Consider the following 15000-nt stretch of genomic DNA (forward strand, 5'->3'; position numbering starts at 1 on the left):
AGTAGCTGAGGAAGCAACGACAGACATGACAGAGCAGGCACTGGGACCTCCATCGGTATCCCCGCCCTCACCCCCGCTGCAATAGGGAGAGGACGAGGGGGCACTGACCTAGCAGCGGAGGTCATTAACCCATGCTCCATATCTCGTAATGGCCATCTGGGAATGTTAGCAGTTAGGATCGACCTGCAAGATAAATCCATCCGAGAGCTGATTGACACGGGAGCCAGTGTTTCATTGATTGAAAAAAATCTATCCTCAAATCCACTACAGCCAGCGGCATCCATTGCTCTTGAAACGCCAGGAGGAAATAAACTACACATAAACCATACATCAATCGTCCAGTTCAAGGTGGGGTCTATGAAATTTACACATGATTTTTTTGTCTTGCCCACCTTGGGAATTCCAGGAATCAAGGCTATCCTTGGAATAGACTTTATACAGTATATAATAATCAAATTTGTATTTTTTGGGGAAAAGATACAATAACAATAAAAGCAGGAGGGTACATTTTGCCGATAGAAAGTCATGAGGCAGTAAGTGTGTGTGCTAGCTCGGAGAGACATTTAAGTAAGGTATCAGCTATACCTGAGAGAGGTGAAGTGTTGTCCCCCCAGACCCTTATGAGAATATCTGTGACCTCGTGTCGCCCTCTTGCGGAAGGAACCAAGATAGTTGTTAAACCCCTGACAATTGGGCCCATATGATATTGGAGGGCTTGACAGAAATTAAAGAGAACAAAGCTGATATAACGATAGTTAATTTGTCAAATAAAAGAATTGTTTTAGGAAGTGATTTTGTGTGTGAATTAGAGTTATGTGAAGTTGCTTATAATGGGATGTTGGGAGTCACAACTCCAGCCTGCACAGACGAACGCACTCAGAATATGATTATGCAAGCGCGAAAATTATGTCCCTCAGTATATCAGCCTGTAGTTAGTGATATTGTCAATAATTATTCCGATGTAATTGCAATTGGAGATGAGCCACCCGGGAGGATTGATTGATTTCCCTTTAGCATTGAAACTGGGCAGGCGGAGCCGATCATGTCAAGGCCTTATAAGGTACCCATTCATTTCCAGGGAGATATATAAAGGGAAATTAATAAATTAAGGGAACAAGGGATAATCGAGGAGAGTGAATCCCCTTGGGCTTCTCCAATTGCAGCTGTTAGGAAAAAGGATGGCTCGGTAAGATTGTGTGTTGATTATAGGAAATTGAATGCAATCATTAAAGATAACGCATTCCCTTTGCCATAAATTGAAGAATTACTTGTGAAAGTACTGGATAGCAAATATTATAAAACTGTTGATTTAAAATCTGGATACTATCAAATACCCTTTCAGGAAGATAGTAAATGTTGAAACGTGTTAGTGTGATGTGTTGCGAAATTGTGCTGTAAACCCGGACTAGTAAAATCGATGGATGAAGAAATATCTATTCCTACCCCTTTCTAGCCCAAGAAGCCCGTATTGCCCGCAATCAGAGGGAGGTTATTGATGAGGTTATATAGACCTGATGTTATGGTTTTTTTTCACTTTGAGTAGTCTGTGTTTTGGTTGCATAGGTCTTAAGAAGAAATGAGTGGACTTATTTATAATGTTTTGTGAACATTTTAACGTGCAATATTTAATTTGTTACTTTCCTGTGGAAGATGTGTCTTTTTTTTGGGGGGGGGAGGGGTGATTTCTGAATATATATTTTATGTTACATTTTTTGTTAGTACATGCCATGCCTATTCCAGGTTGGAGTGTCCTCCATATATCATTGACTAGTGAGGGCGAGTGCGCACCTCCTCCCAGAGTGAGGAGCTTGGGTGGGGGGAGTAATGTCCTAATTCGTGTATGTAGATGTCTTGTATATCAAGGTAAATGAACTCAGTGTTCATGAATATTCCACAAAAACCTATGTGTCTGCATGTTTTGCAATAGCTGCATTTTGATAACAAAGGCAGTAGTTAGTTGCCGGTGAGAACTCAATTTGACAAGACCCTCACCTGAGAGGGCAGATGTGTAATGTGTACTTACGAACGAACCTTTCATAATAAATGAAGAAAACTCATATGCCGACGTCTCATTATCCGTCTGCACGGGTCATATATATATATATATATATATATATATATATTTATATATATATATATATATATATATATATATATATATATATATATATATATATATATATATATATATATATATTTATATATATATATATATATATATATATATATATATACAAATATATATATATATATATGTATATATATATATATATATATATATATATATATATATATATATATATATATATATATATATATATATATATATATATATATATATATATCTGTGTGTAGATATCTAAAAAAGCAAATGTAATATATATATATATATATATATATATATATATATATAAATATATATATATATATATATATATATATATATATATATATATATATTTATATATATATATATATATATATATATATATATATATATATATATATATATATACGTATATATATGTATATATATATATATATATATATATATATATATATATATATATATATATATATATATATATATATATATATATATATATATATATATCACATTTGCTTTTTTAGATATCTACACACACACACACATATATATATATATATATATATATATATATATATATATATATATATATATATATATATATATATATATATATATATATATATATATATATATATATATATCTGTGTGTGTAGATATCTAAAAACGCAAATGTAATATATATATATATATATATATATATATATATATATATATATATATATATATATATATATATATATATTTCAAATAAGCCATATATATTAATACATTAAAGTCTGGATTCTCTTAACGACCTTGGGGGTATGGTCACTGGCATACAGATATCCTGGCGAGGGTTCAAATCCCCGCCGGTCCGATATCATAGTCTTTGGGAGGTTCCGCCTTGGGCTCTGATCCCAAGGTCGTTAAGAGAATCCAGACTTTAATGTATTAATATATATGGCTTATTTGAAATATGAAAGAAACACGTTTAAATGTGCAAAAAAAAATTATCATATATATATATATATATATATATATATATATATATATATATATATATATATATATATATATATATATATATATATATTTATGTATATGAACATATATCACAAGCAAAAGTGATTTCAATCAATGTAAATATCACCCACGAACGGCATTTAATACCGAATTCTATCTTGGGAATATATATCCACTTGGAATTCATATTTTGGTAACAGCTTCTGGCCGGGTGGAGATTCGAACCCCCACCTGTGCGGCTGGAAACTATGCCTACAGTGACTCCAAGCGGATATATATTCCCAAGATAGAATTCGGTATTAAATGCCGTTCGTGGGTGATATTTACATTTATATATATATATATATATATATATATATATATATATATATATATATATATATATATATATATATATATATATATATATATATATATATATATATATATATATATATATATATATATATATATGTGTGTGTGTGTGTGTGTGTATGTGTGTTTGTGTATGTGTGTTTAGATACCTAAAGGAACGACAACACATAATATATATATATATATATATATATATATATATATATATATATATATATATATATATATATATATATATGCGTGTGTGTGTTTGTATATATGTATATACATATTTATATATTTGTATATATATATATATGTATATTTATATATATATATATATATATATATATATATATATATATATATATATATATATATATATATATATATATATATATATATATATATATATGTGTGTGTGTGTGTAAATATCTTTATCTACTATGACAACAGCAAATATATATATATATATATATATATATATATATATATATATATATATATATATATATATATATATATATATATATATATATATATATATATATACATATATATATATATATATATATATGAAAATCGACACAATATCGTGCTCGAATTGGAATGAATTTCAACCTCATACTGAGATAGAACACTAGTCTTTTCAAAGGAAAAGCGAGGTCCCTATCTATTGTACCATCAAGGCTATAAAAGAAGCTGGAACCTAAGAGCTAACAGCATTTCAGGATTTACCTGGTGAGACATCAGTGTCATACCAGGGACTTTTCCCCCCCCCCACTAGGTGACACATTTGTTAGTTTTCAACTCTAATTACTCCTAATAAGTTATTATGGATGAAACTCTGCTCATATAGAAATATATTTCTACGTAATATCGTGTTTGAACCATAGCCCTTTCAAAGGAAAAGCAAGATCGCTTCCAATCATGCCATCAAAGGCTCTGAAAGAAGTTGGAGCCTATGTGCTCACTGCATTTCAGGATATAATTGATGAGACATCAATCTCATACCAGGCAGTCTTCTTCGTCTTCCTGACCCCCCAGGGAACGAAATTGATAGCTTTTATTTCAAATTACCCCTAATAATTCAATATGGATGAAAATTAACACAATATCGTACTCGAAAAGAAATGAATTTCTACCTCATATTAGGATCGAACCTTAGCCCCTTCAAATGAAAAGTAAGGTGACTACCAATAATTCCAGAAAAGGCTATACAATAAGTCAGAACTCAAGTGATAACTGCATTTCAGGATTTAACAAGGTAAACACCAGTCTCTTACCCGCGTGTTTTTCCCAACTTCCCGACCCACCAAGTGACATATCTGATAGCTTTTAATTCGAATTATCCCTAATAAGTCAATATGAATTAAAATCAACCGAATATTGGGCTGAAAAAGGAATGCATTTTCACCTCATATTGGGATCGAACCCTAACCCCTTCAAATAAAAGAACGGTTACTACCAATCATGGTACCAAGGACTATATAAGAAGTAGTGCTAACCGCATTTTAGGATTATCATTATTATTATCATTAATAGCTAAGCTACAACCCTAGTTAGAAAAGCAAGATGCTATGAGCCCAAGGGCTCCAACAACGAAAAATAGCCCAGTGAGGAAAGGAAATAAGGAAATAAACAAACGATGTAAGAAGTAATGATAAATCAAAATAAAATATTCTAAAAACATTAACAACATTAAAACAGATTTGTTTATATATAAACTATAAAAGGACTTATGTAAGCCTCTTCAACATAAAAACATTTGCTGCAAGTTTAAACTTTTGAAGTTCTACTGATTCCACTACCGGATTAGCAAGATCATTCCACAACTTGGTCAGAGCTGGAATAAAACTTCTAGAGTACGGTGTAATATTGAGACTTAAGATGGAGAAGGCCAGACTATTTGAATTAACTGTATACCTAGTATTACGAACAGGATGCAATTGTCCGGGAAAATCTGAATGTAAAGAATGGTCAGAATTATAAAGAATCTTATGTAACATGCATAATAAACTAATTGAACAACGGTGCCAGAGATTAATATTTAGATAAGGAATAACAAAATTAATGGACCGTAAGTTCCTGTCCAACAGAATAAGATGAGAATCAGCAGCTGAACACCAGAAAGATGAACTATACTCGAAACCAGGTAAAATGAAAGAACTAAAACACTTTTTCAGAATAGATTGATCACCAAAAATCTTGAAAGACTTTCTCAATAAGACAATTTATTGTACTATTTAAGAAGACACAGACCTAATATGTTTCTCAAAAGTAAATTTGCTGTGAGAATCACGCCTAAAATTTTAAGTCATACAAAGCTAAAGAAACATTATCACTGCTGAGATTCAGATGTTGAGGAGCCACGGTTCTTGACTTACTTACAATCATACTTTGAGTTTTGTTAGGATTCAACTTCATACCCCATAATTTGCACTATGCAATAATTTTAGCTAGATCTCTATTAAGGTATGCAGGATCCCAGATCTAAATTCAGGAGATGAAATTGAAGCAAAGAGAGTAGCTTCATCTGCATATGTAACAAGCTTGCTTTCTAGACCAATCCACGTCTCATGTGTATATAGTATGAAAAGTAATAGGCCAAGAACACTACCCTGAGGAACACCAGATATCACATTCCTATACTCCCTATGGTGCCCATCAGCAACAACTCTTTGCGATCTATTACTTAAAAATTCAATAATGATGCTAAGAAACGACCCACTTAATTCCAACTGTTTGAGTTTGAAAACAAGGGCATCATGATTAGCACGGTCAAAAGCATTACTAAAATCAAGGCCAATCATACGAACTTCCTGCCCATAATCAAGAGCTTTTTTTTGTGCAGCGTTGGAGATTGTAAGAAGGGCATCACATGCTCCAAGGTCTGATGAGAGACTGACCAGTCTCATACCAGTGAGTTTTCCACGACATTCCGACCCCCGAGGTGACACAATTGATAGCTTTTAATCCAAATTACCACCTATTAAGTAGATATGGATGAAAATGAACCAAATATCGTGCCTCAAATACAAATAAATTATTACCTTATATTAAAGTCGAACAATGGAGCAACAAAGTCGCTACCAATCATGCCATCAGAGACTCTCAAAGATGCCAGAACCTAAGGACTAACTACAATGCAGGATTCACATGGTGAGAAAACATTTTCATACCAGTGAATTTTCCCTACCTTCCCGAACCACCAGGTGACACAATTGATAGTTTTTTTATTCAAATTACCCCTAATAGTTAATTTTGAATAAAATTCAACACAACATCATGCTCATGTAGAAAGAAATTTCTACCCTATGTAAGGATCAATTCCTAACACCTTCAAATGAAAAGCAAGGTCGCTACTATTCATGCCATCAGATGTTCTAAAAGAAGTTGGAACCCTTGTGCTAAATACTTTTCAGGATTTACCTTGTGAGACATCAGTCTCATACCAGAAAGTTTTCCTCTATTTGCTGACGCACCAAGAGACACAATTGATAATTTTTAATTTGAATTACACCTAATTAATCAATGTTGATGATATTCAACACGATATCACGCTCAAATAGAAATTAATTTCTACCACATTCTGAGATCAAACTCTACCCCTTCAAATGTAAAGCAAAGTCTCTACCAATCATACCATTAGAGGCTCTAAAAGTCAGAACCTACGTGCTAACTTCATTTCAGGATTTAATTGGTGTGACATTAGCCTCTTACCAGCGAGTTTGACCCAACTTCCCGACCCATCTGGTGACACAATTGATAGCTTTTAATACAAACTACCCTTGATAGGTCAATATGGATGAAAATTGACACATTATTGTGCTCAAATAGAAATAAATTCCTACCTCATACTGTAATCTAACCCTATCTCCTTAAAATAAAAAGCAAAGTCTTTACCAATCATGCCAGAGGCTCCAAAAAAAGTGAGAACCTACATGCTAACTTCATTTCAGGATTTACCACGTGAAACATCAGTCTCATATGAGGGAGCTTCGCTCGACTTCCCGGCCCACCAGGTGACAGAATTGATAGCTTTTAGTTCAATTTACCCTTAAAAAGTCAATATGGATGAAAATCAAAACAATATCATGTTCAGATAGAAATAGTTTTTTACTTCATATTCGGATCAAACCCTAGCCCCTCCAGATGAAAAGAAAGTTTGCTAACAATCATGTTAAAAAGAAGTTGAAACCTCAGTGCTAACTGGAATTAAGGTTTTACCGAATGAAACATCAGTTTTCCCCGACTTCACAACCGGCAAGGTGACAAAATTGATAGCTTTTAATACGAATTACCCATAATAAATCATAATGGAGGAAAATCAACATAATCTCGTGTTCAAATATAAATAATTTTCTACATTATATTGGGATCAAACCCTAGCCCATTAAAAGGAAAAGCAAGTTCCCTACTAGTCATGCCATCAGAAGCTCTAAATGATGTTGGAAACTAAGTGCTACTTGAATTTCAGGATTTAAGTGGTGAGTCATCTGTCCCCTATCAGTGAATTTTCCCCGTTATCCCAACCTACCAGGTGACACAATTGATAGCTTTTTAATTTGAGTGGCTTCTAATAAGTCATTATAGGAGAAAATCAACACAATATCATGCTCAAGTAGAAACAGATTTCTTCCTCTTATTAGGATCTAGCACTAGCCCCTTCAAATGAAAAGCAAGGTCACTACTAATCAAATCATTAGATACTTGAAAGTGGTCGGAACCTAAGTGATAATTGCATTTCAGGATATACTGAATGAGACATGCTGTTAAGGGATCTCAATGATACCAGCAAGTTTCCCCTGACTTCCCGACCCACCAGGTGTCACAATTGATAGCTTTCAATTCGAATTACCCATAATAAGTCAATATTGATGAAAATCAATACAATATCATACTGAAATAGAAATATAATTTTACCTCATACTGTAATTGAACCCTAGCCCCTCCAGATGAAAAGAAAGGCTGCTACCAATCACGCTAATATAGGGTCCAAAATAGTAGTAACCTAAGTGCTAACTGCAATTAAGGTTTTACCTAATGAAACACCAGTCTCATACAATCGAGTGTTCCCCAACTACCCGGCCCAGCAGGTGAAACGATTGATACCTTTTAATTCGAATTACCCCTAATAAGTCAATATGGATAAAATTCAACACAGTATCATGCTCAAATAGAAATAGATTTTTACCTCCTACTGTAATTGAACCCTAGCCCCTCCAGAGGAAAAGAAAAGTTACTATCAATCATGCTATCGGAGGGTCCAAAAGAGGTTGGAACCTTGGTGCTAAATGCAATTCCGAATTTACTGAGTAATACATCAGTTTCATACCGACGAGAATTCCCCGACAACCCGACCCACCAGGTTACACAATTGATAGCTTCTAATTCCAACTACCCCTAATAAGTCAATATGGAGGGAAATCTACATAATAAAATGTTCATATCTGAATAGATTTCTACTTCATATTAGGATCGAACCCTAGCCTCTACAGATGGAAAAAAAAAAAGGTTGCTACCAATCATGCCATCGGAAGCTCTAAAAGAAGTGGGAACTTAAGTGCTAACTGCAATTAAGGCTTTACCTAGTGAAACCTCAGTCTTATACCAGCGAGTTTTCCCCGACTTCCCAACCCACCAGGTGACACAATTGATAGCTTTTAATTCCATTGAGGTACCGTCGGAACTAATCCGCTAGGTGGCTCCATGGTGAAGGAAGATATTAATACTTTGCGCCTGGGTTGACAGTCGACTGTCAACGCACTATCAAAGGCTTTTATATATTTTTATTTTGCTCAATTTTCTGGTTTACAGAAGACAGTTGTCTATTTTTCTATTTATATTCGTGTTATTTGTCTTTGATTTCAAACTATGATGATAAAGAATGAAGATTAAGATCTCACAAACAAAAGTACTCCATGGACACAATAATACTACATAGGTCATAGAAAATAAGGTTTTTAAAATCCCTATATATATATATATATATATATATATATATATATATATATATATATATATATATATATATATATATATATATATATATATATATATATATATATGTATATATATATATATATATATATATATATATATATATATATATATATATATATATATATATATATATATATGTGTGTGTGTGTGTGTGTGTGTATGTGTGTGTGTGTGTGTGTGTGTGTGTGTAGCCGTGGCTGATGCTTAACAAGCGAATCGATACTGTGATAAAACCTTGTTGAAACTATCGAAACTCTTCGTGAGAGAAAACTTTAAGTGTTTTTATTATTATTATTATTATTATTATTATTATTATTATTATTATTATTATTATTATTATTATTCATGATAAGCTAAGCTACAACCCTAGTTTGGTAATCTGGATGCTTTAAATCCAAGGAAATAAAAAACTATGAGAAGTAATGTACAACCAAAACAAAAGATTTCAAGAACAACAACATTAAATTGTATCGTTCATATATAAACTATAAAGATTTAAAAAAAAAACAAGAGGAAGGAAAGAAGATAGAATAGCATGCCCAAGTGTACCCACAAGCAGGGATGAAGAAAGATTTAGTGGAACGGTAACTGAGATTTTACTTTACAACATGAAGCAAAAGCATTTTTCACCGTCTGTTTATTCGTGTTTATATATCTTAGACTCATGGCATAGGCTTAGATATACATGTAGTCTAGAAAGTTGACTAGAAGTTTATAATTAAAACTGCACAGATTTATTTTTGGTGACATTGTCACTGTTAAATATATGCCTCCCTTCGGGTTCCCACATATTTTGGTATTGTGAGGGGCGAATGACAGATCATAGCCGACTGATACTTTATTCTCAGAATAGGTGATTGACATAGGGGTCTGCGGACGGATAAGTAGCAAAGCCCCTGGGGCAGGTGACTGACAGCCACAGACAGGTAAAATATGCTGTACATTTGTGTTTCTTTACGTTAACATATTTACAAATAGCAAGGCCCAGCATTTACATACAATGATGAATGATACATAAATAAAAACAAAAGATGATTCTGCACACGATAATGTAAATAACATTTAGAATGAAATAACAGGAAAATATGAATAGGTGAAAAAGGGAATTTGTAGAGTAAAAATGCTGCAGAATTTTGTCATTATAAATACCCCCTCCAAACAATTATTAAAAGATTTTTTAATGATTGGATGACAGGAGAGAACAGGCCAAAATAAAATCAAACACTAAATATCAGTCTCTGTAGCGTGCTGTTGGTTTCAGACGGCCTCTTCTTCATGATACCAGCGTCAGTGGACCATCGTCAGCGATCCCTGTGATTACGTCTTTTGACTTCAGGATGCCGTCCCGTTCGTTTGACTGCTGTTTGCAGTCTTCCTGGACCGCGTTTAGTGTGTCTTGCCCTGGCTTCCTCTGTCTTGTTTTGAGGAGGCATGCAAGGTTATCGCCCTTGTTGTACTTGAAGGTCGTTGTCTTCGGTGTGCGCAGGTTTTAACCGGTCCACTGATATCCAATCTTCCATCTAGTGCACCATGATTTTGAAGGCCTTTTACGTACTCTTTAGGACGCAGTAGGGCCCCTTGTAAGGCCGAGTCAGTGGAGGGCGCACGCGTTCAGGACAGTTTGTCGGTAGTGCTTGGTTCTCTCCTTGTACGTTTTGCGGCAGGGCATGAAGTTTCCCGTTTTTTCATGTAGACGGGCGATGCTGACGTCATCGTAGCCGGGCTCGGTGGGGAGAAATTCGCTCGGAACCACGTGTTTCGCCGTACATCTTCTTGGCCGGGGAGGTGTTTCCGTCGGACCTTGGGGCTCTGCTTGAGGCCAAGGAGGACCCATGGTAGTTGATGGACCCAGTGTTTGTCTGTACACCTGGCCATTAATGCCGCCTTCAGGGAACAATGGCTTCTTTCGACCATGCCATTTGCTGCCTGGTTGTAGGCATTCATGCGGGGTAGATTAGTTCCCATTAGGCGGGCGAGGGACACCCATAGGTCCGAGATGAACGCGGGTCCCTTGTCGATCGTCATGTCGCCGGGCACCCCAAAACAACTGACTCAGCTGGAAAGGAGAGCTTAGGCGCACGCGTCAGTAGATGATTCGGCCATAGTTGTCGCCTCTAACCATCTTGTTGAGCCATCAATGACGGTCAGTAGGTATCGGAGGCCTCCTGAAGGTGGTAGAGAACCTATCACATCTACCTAAATTGTCATTTGGGTTGCGGGAAGGTTCCAACTCCCAACTAGGTGTGTTGGCTGACTTTACTGATTTGGCACGCCATGCACGTCCGTGTCCATTCGCCTGCGTCTTTCCTGATACCTGGCCATATGAATTTTTTCATCAACAGCTTGGTGGTCGTCCTCGTTGATGGGTGGGAAAGGCCGTGGATGACATCGAATATCGTCCGTTGCCTTGATGGTTGGATAAAAGGTCGAGGACAGCCTGTGCTTGTGTCTCACAATAGTTTGGGGCCATTAGAGCTTATTTTGTCGTCTTCCCACTGCAAAGACGTCAGAGAGGCGCTTACGTCTGCTGTTGCAGGGTTGGTTAACTGCTCGCGAGTGATGTCATTGTAGTTAACCCTGATGTGGTTGGAGCTGATATTTATACGTGACAGGGCATAGATCATTTGGTTCTTATTCCCTGGCACGTAGGTGACGGTGCAGCCGAATTCAGATATGGTTGCCCGGTGACGTTGCTGACGGGCTGACCAAGAGTCCCCGGACTTGGTAAACGCTTGAATCAGTGGTTGGTGGTCCGTCTGGATGGGGAATGAAGTCCCCTCTAGCAGATACTTGAAATGCCTAATGGCGAGATATACCGCCAAGAGTTTGCAGTCGAACATGCTGTACCATGTCTCAGGTGGCTTCAATCTCTTGATGAAAAAGGCTAACGGTTGTGGTTCGCTGTTCACCAACTTCTCCAAGACGGCCCCACAGGCTGTGTTGCTGGCATCAGTGGTCAACCGGAGAGGAGCCTTGGGGTCCTGGTAGGACAAGGTCATGGCTCCACAGAGGGTGACCCTTGTTTGCTCAAAGGCCTCTTGGGAGTCATGAAGCCCGTGATGTTGGGTAGGAGCCTCCTATAATAATTTGCCATACCCAGGAACTCCTGTAGGCTTCTTATGGTGATTGGCATCGGGAACTTGCTGACCGCATCGACCGTCGATGTCAAAGGGTAACCCCCCTCCTTTGACAATTCGTGTCCTAGGCATTCTCCCTTCTCGGCCTCAAAAGTGCATTTGTCAAAACGCACTACGAGGCCGTTTTCTTGTAGTCGTTTCAACATTGTTCTTAGGTGCTGAAAATGTTCATCCTGGGATTTGGAGACCAACAGGGTGCCGTCAATGTATACAGCACAGAAAGGCAGGTCCCCTAGGATGTTGTCCATTAGGCTCTGGAAGGTTGCCCTGGCGTTTTTGAAACCGAACGTTGAGTATGCGAAAACGTACGATCCGAACGGGGTTATTATGGCTGTCTTGGGAACGTTGTGGCGATGTATGGGGACCTAGAAATATGATATCAGGAGGTCCATTTTGGTTAACATCGTAGCCCCGTTGAGAGTCCCAGTGAGGTCCTGCATGTTGGGCTGGGGTTAGTGGTCAGGCGTTGTAACCAGATTCAGATGTCTGTAATCACCGCAAGATCTCCAGCTGCTGTCGGGTTTCTTAACCATGTGTAGCGGTGAGGCCCATGGGCTGGATGTCTTTTTACAAACTCCCATTTGTTCCATCTCGAGGAAAGCGCGTTTGGCATCCTGTAGTTTTTGTGGTGGCAGAGGTCTGAATTTGGGGTGATTTGGTGGGAACATCTTAGTTATGTGGTGATATATCTCACGCTTGGTGGGAATTCCCTCCAATTGTCGTAGTTCAAGCTTGAAGACTTCGGGGAACTTCTGCAGGAGGCGGTTGTACTTACTGTGTGTGACGGAGCATACCCTGGGAATACTGGGCCCGTGGGAGAGTCGATGGGACTGGTAGGTCTCTTGGTCGACAAGTCGATAGCAACACACATCTGCTAGTAGACCGTGGTGGGAGAGAAAATCAGCACTAAGGAGTGGTGTCTTGATGTCGACAATTAGGAAAGACCTGCTGAACTCTTGGCCTTTGAATGATAACTTCAGCATTCTCGTCCCGAAACATGGGATAGGGCTGCCGTTTGCGGCAATCGGTCCCGTTGGCTGACGGGCGGCCGTTGTTGTGCTTCATATGCAGGAATATAGAGACTGAAGCGCCGGTATCCCCTAGGAACCTTCTCCACGAGTTTGTGTCGTGGATGAAGAAACCCACGGGGTCGGAATTCAATGGTTCCGTGGCTGCTTGTAGACGTGGTCGCCTAATTAGTTTTTTGGAAAAGAACATGGCCAGGCATACTTTACCGCTCTTTTCCCCTATGTGCGATGGTAGTAGCACCATTTTGATTGGTCGGGGGTTTGTTCTTTACTTTCTTCTTAGTGCTGTTGATGCTGGTAGCGACGCGGTGGGTGGGGGGGTCGCTGTTGGTGAGGTCTCCGGTCATAGACAGCATAAACCCCTGCCTCCTCTGGTTCCGGGGGATACACTTCCTCCTCTGGCACGGCGTTGATCGGGGCAGTGGCAGCGTATCTGGAAGCCTGGGCTGCCAGGTAGACCTTATTAGCCTTTTCTACAAAAGATGGCATGTCCAGGTCATTGGAGCCTTCTAACTGGGCACGAACATGCTTTAGGAGTCTAGGCAGGAATATTTCTTGTGTGAAGTTGACATCTTTAGGCCGCCTGCTGCTGTCCAAGCCTCCGATGGAGATTGTCGCCGAGGTGGGTTGATATCAGGTCGAGGGTGCGCTGGGCTCTCAGGGTCGCCGGGAGGCCGTAGTCTTTTGACAGTTTCTTTTCCAGATCGATATAACGTAGGGCTCTCAATCTCTACCGAGAGCATCGCCATCACCATGTCAGCTATCCTTGCCTCGTCTGTCATTTTATTTTTCCTTCTTTCCTTTCCTTACTGGGCTATTTTCCCTGTTGGGGCCCCTGGGCTTATAGCATTTTGCTTTTCCAGCTAGGGTTGTAGCTTAGCAAATAATAATAATAATAATAATAATGAAGTGTGTCTCGGCCCTCTGGAACCATACTGTGGATGCATTGGTTGTGAAAGGAGGCACTTGCAACTTGTGGCCCTTCGCCACCTGCGTGATTTGAATTACGATCGTACCATGCCCCTCGTTTGTGAGGGTTGTAGAACTATCGACGTCTGAATCTGCCATTCTGTTCACGCTCCGAAACTCACTCTTGATCTCTAATTAGTCCATTACGAGAGAGAAGTTTTTGGAGCAGTCGAGCTATCGTTAATGCCGTTAGTGGCGTTTTTTTTAATGTGGAGTCACGAGCACAAACAATCTCTTTCGAGGTTGCCGTGTAAAGTCCGTTACGTGAAACTCCATGGGTCACCAGTTGTGAGGGGCGAATGGCAGAGCATAGCCGACTGATAGTTTATCCTTAGAACAGGTGATTGACACAGAGGTCTGCGGATGGATAAGTAGCAAGAGTGACTGACTGCCGCAGACAGGCAAAATATGCTGG

The 15000-nt window shown here is 37.9% G+C and overlaps 1 protein-coding gene across 1 annotated transcript; it reads right to left on the reverse strand.

The window, feature by feature from the left end:
* Positions 1-11062: 11062 nt before the first annotated feature.
* LOC137645250 (uncharacterized) lies at positions 11063-11476 on the reverse strand. Its single transcript, XM_068378071.1, has one exon. The coding sequence runs from the start codon at positions 11474-11476 to the stop codon at positions 11063-11065; it is 414 nt and encodes a 137-aa protein (XP_068234172.1).
* Between the last annotated feature and the right edge of the window lie 3524 nt (positions 11477-15000).

This window comes from Palaemon carinicauda, chromosome 8, assembly GCF_036898095.1.
Source record: "Palaemon carinicauda isolate YSFRI2023 chromosome 8, ASM3689809v2, whole genome shotgun sequence".
Lineage (NCBI taxonomy): Eukaryota > Metazoa > Arthropoda > Malacostraca > Decapoda > Palaemonidae > Palaemon > Palaemon carinicauda.

Excerpts from the sequence above, each read along its gene's own strand:
- LOC137645250 (XM_068378071.1), bottom strand. The coding sequence starts at position 11,476 with ATGACGATCGACAAGGGACCCGCGTTCATCTCGGACCTATGGGTGTCC.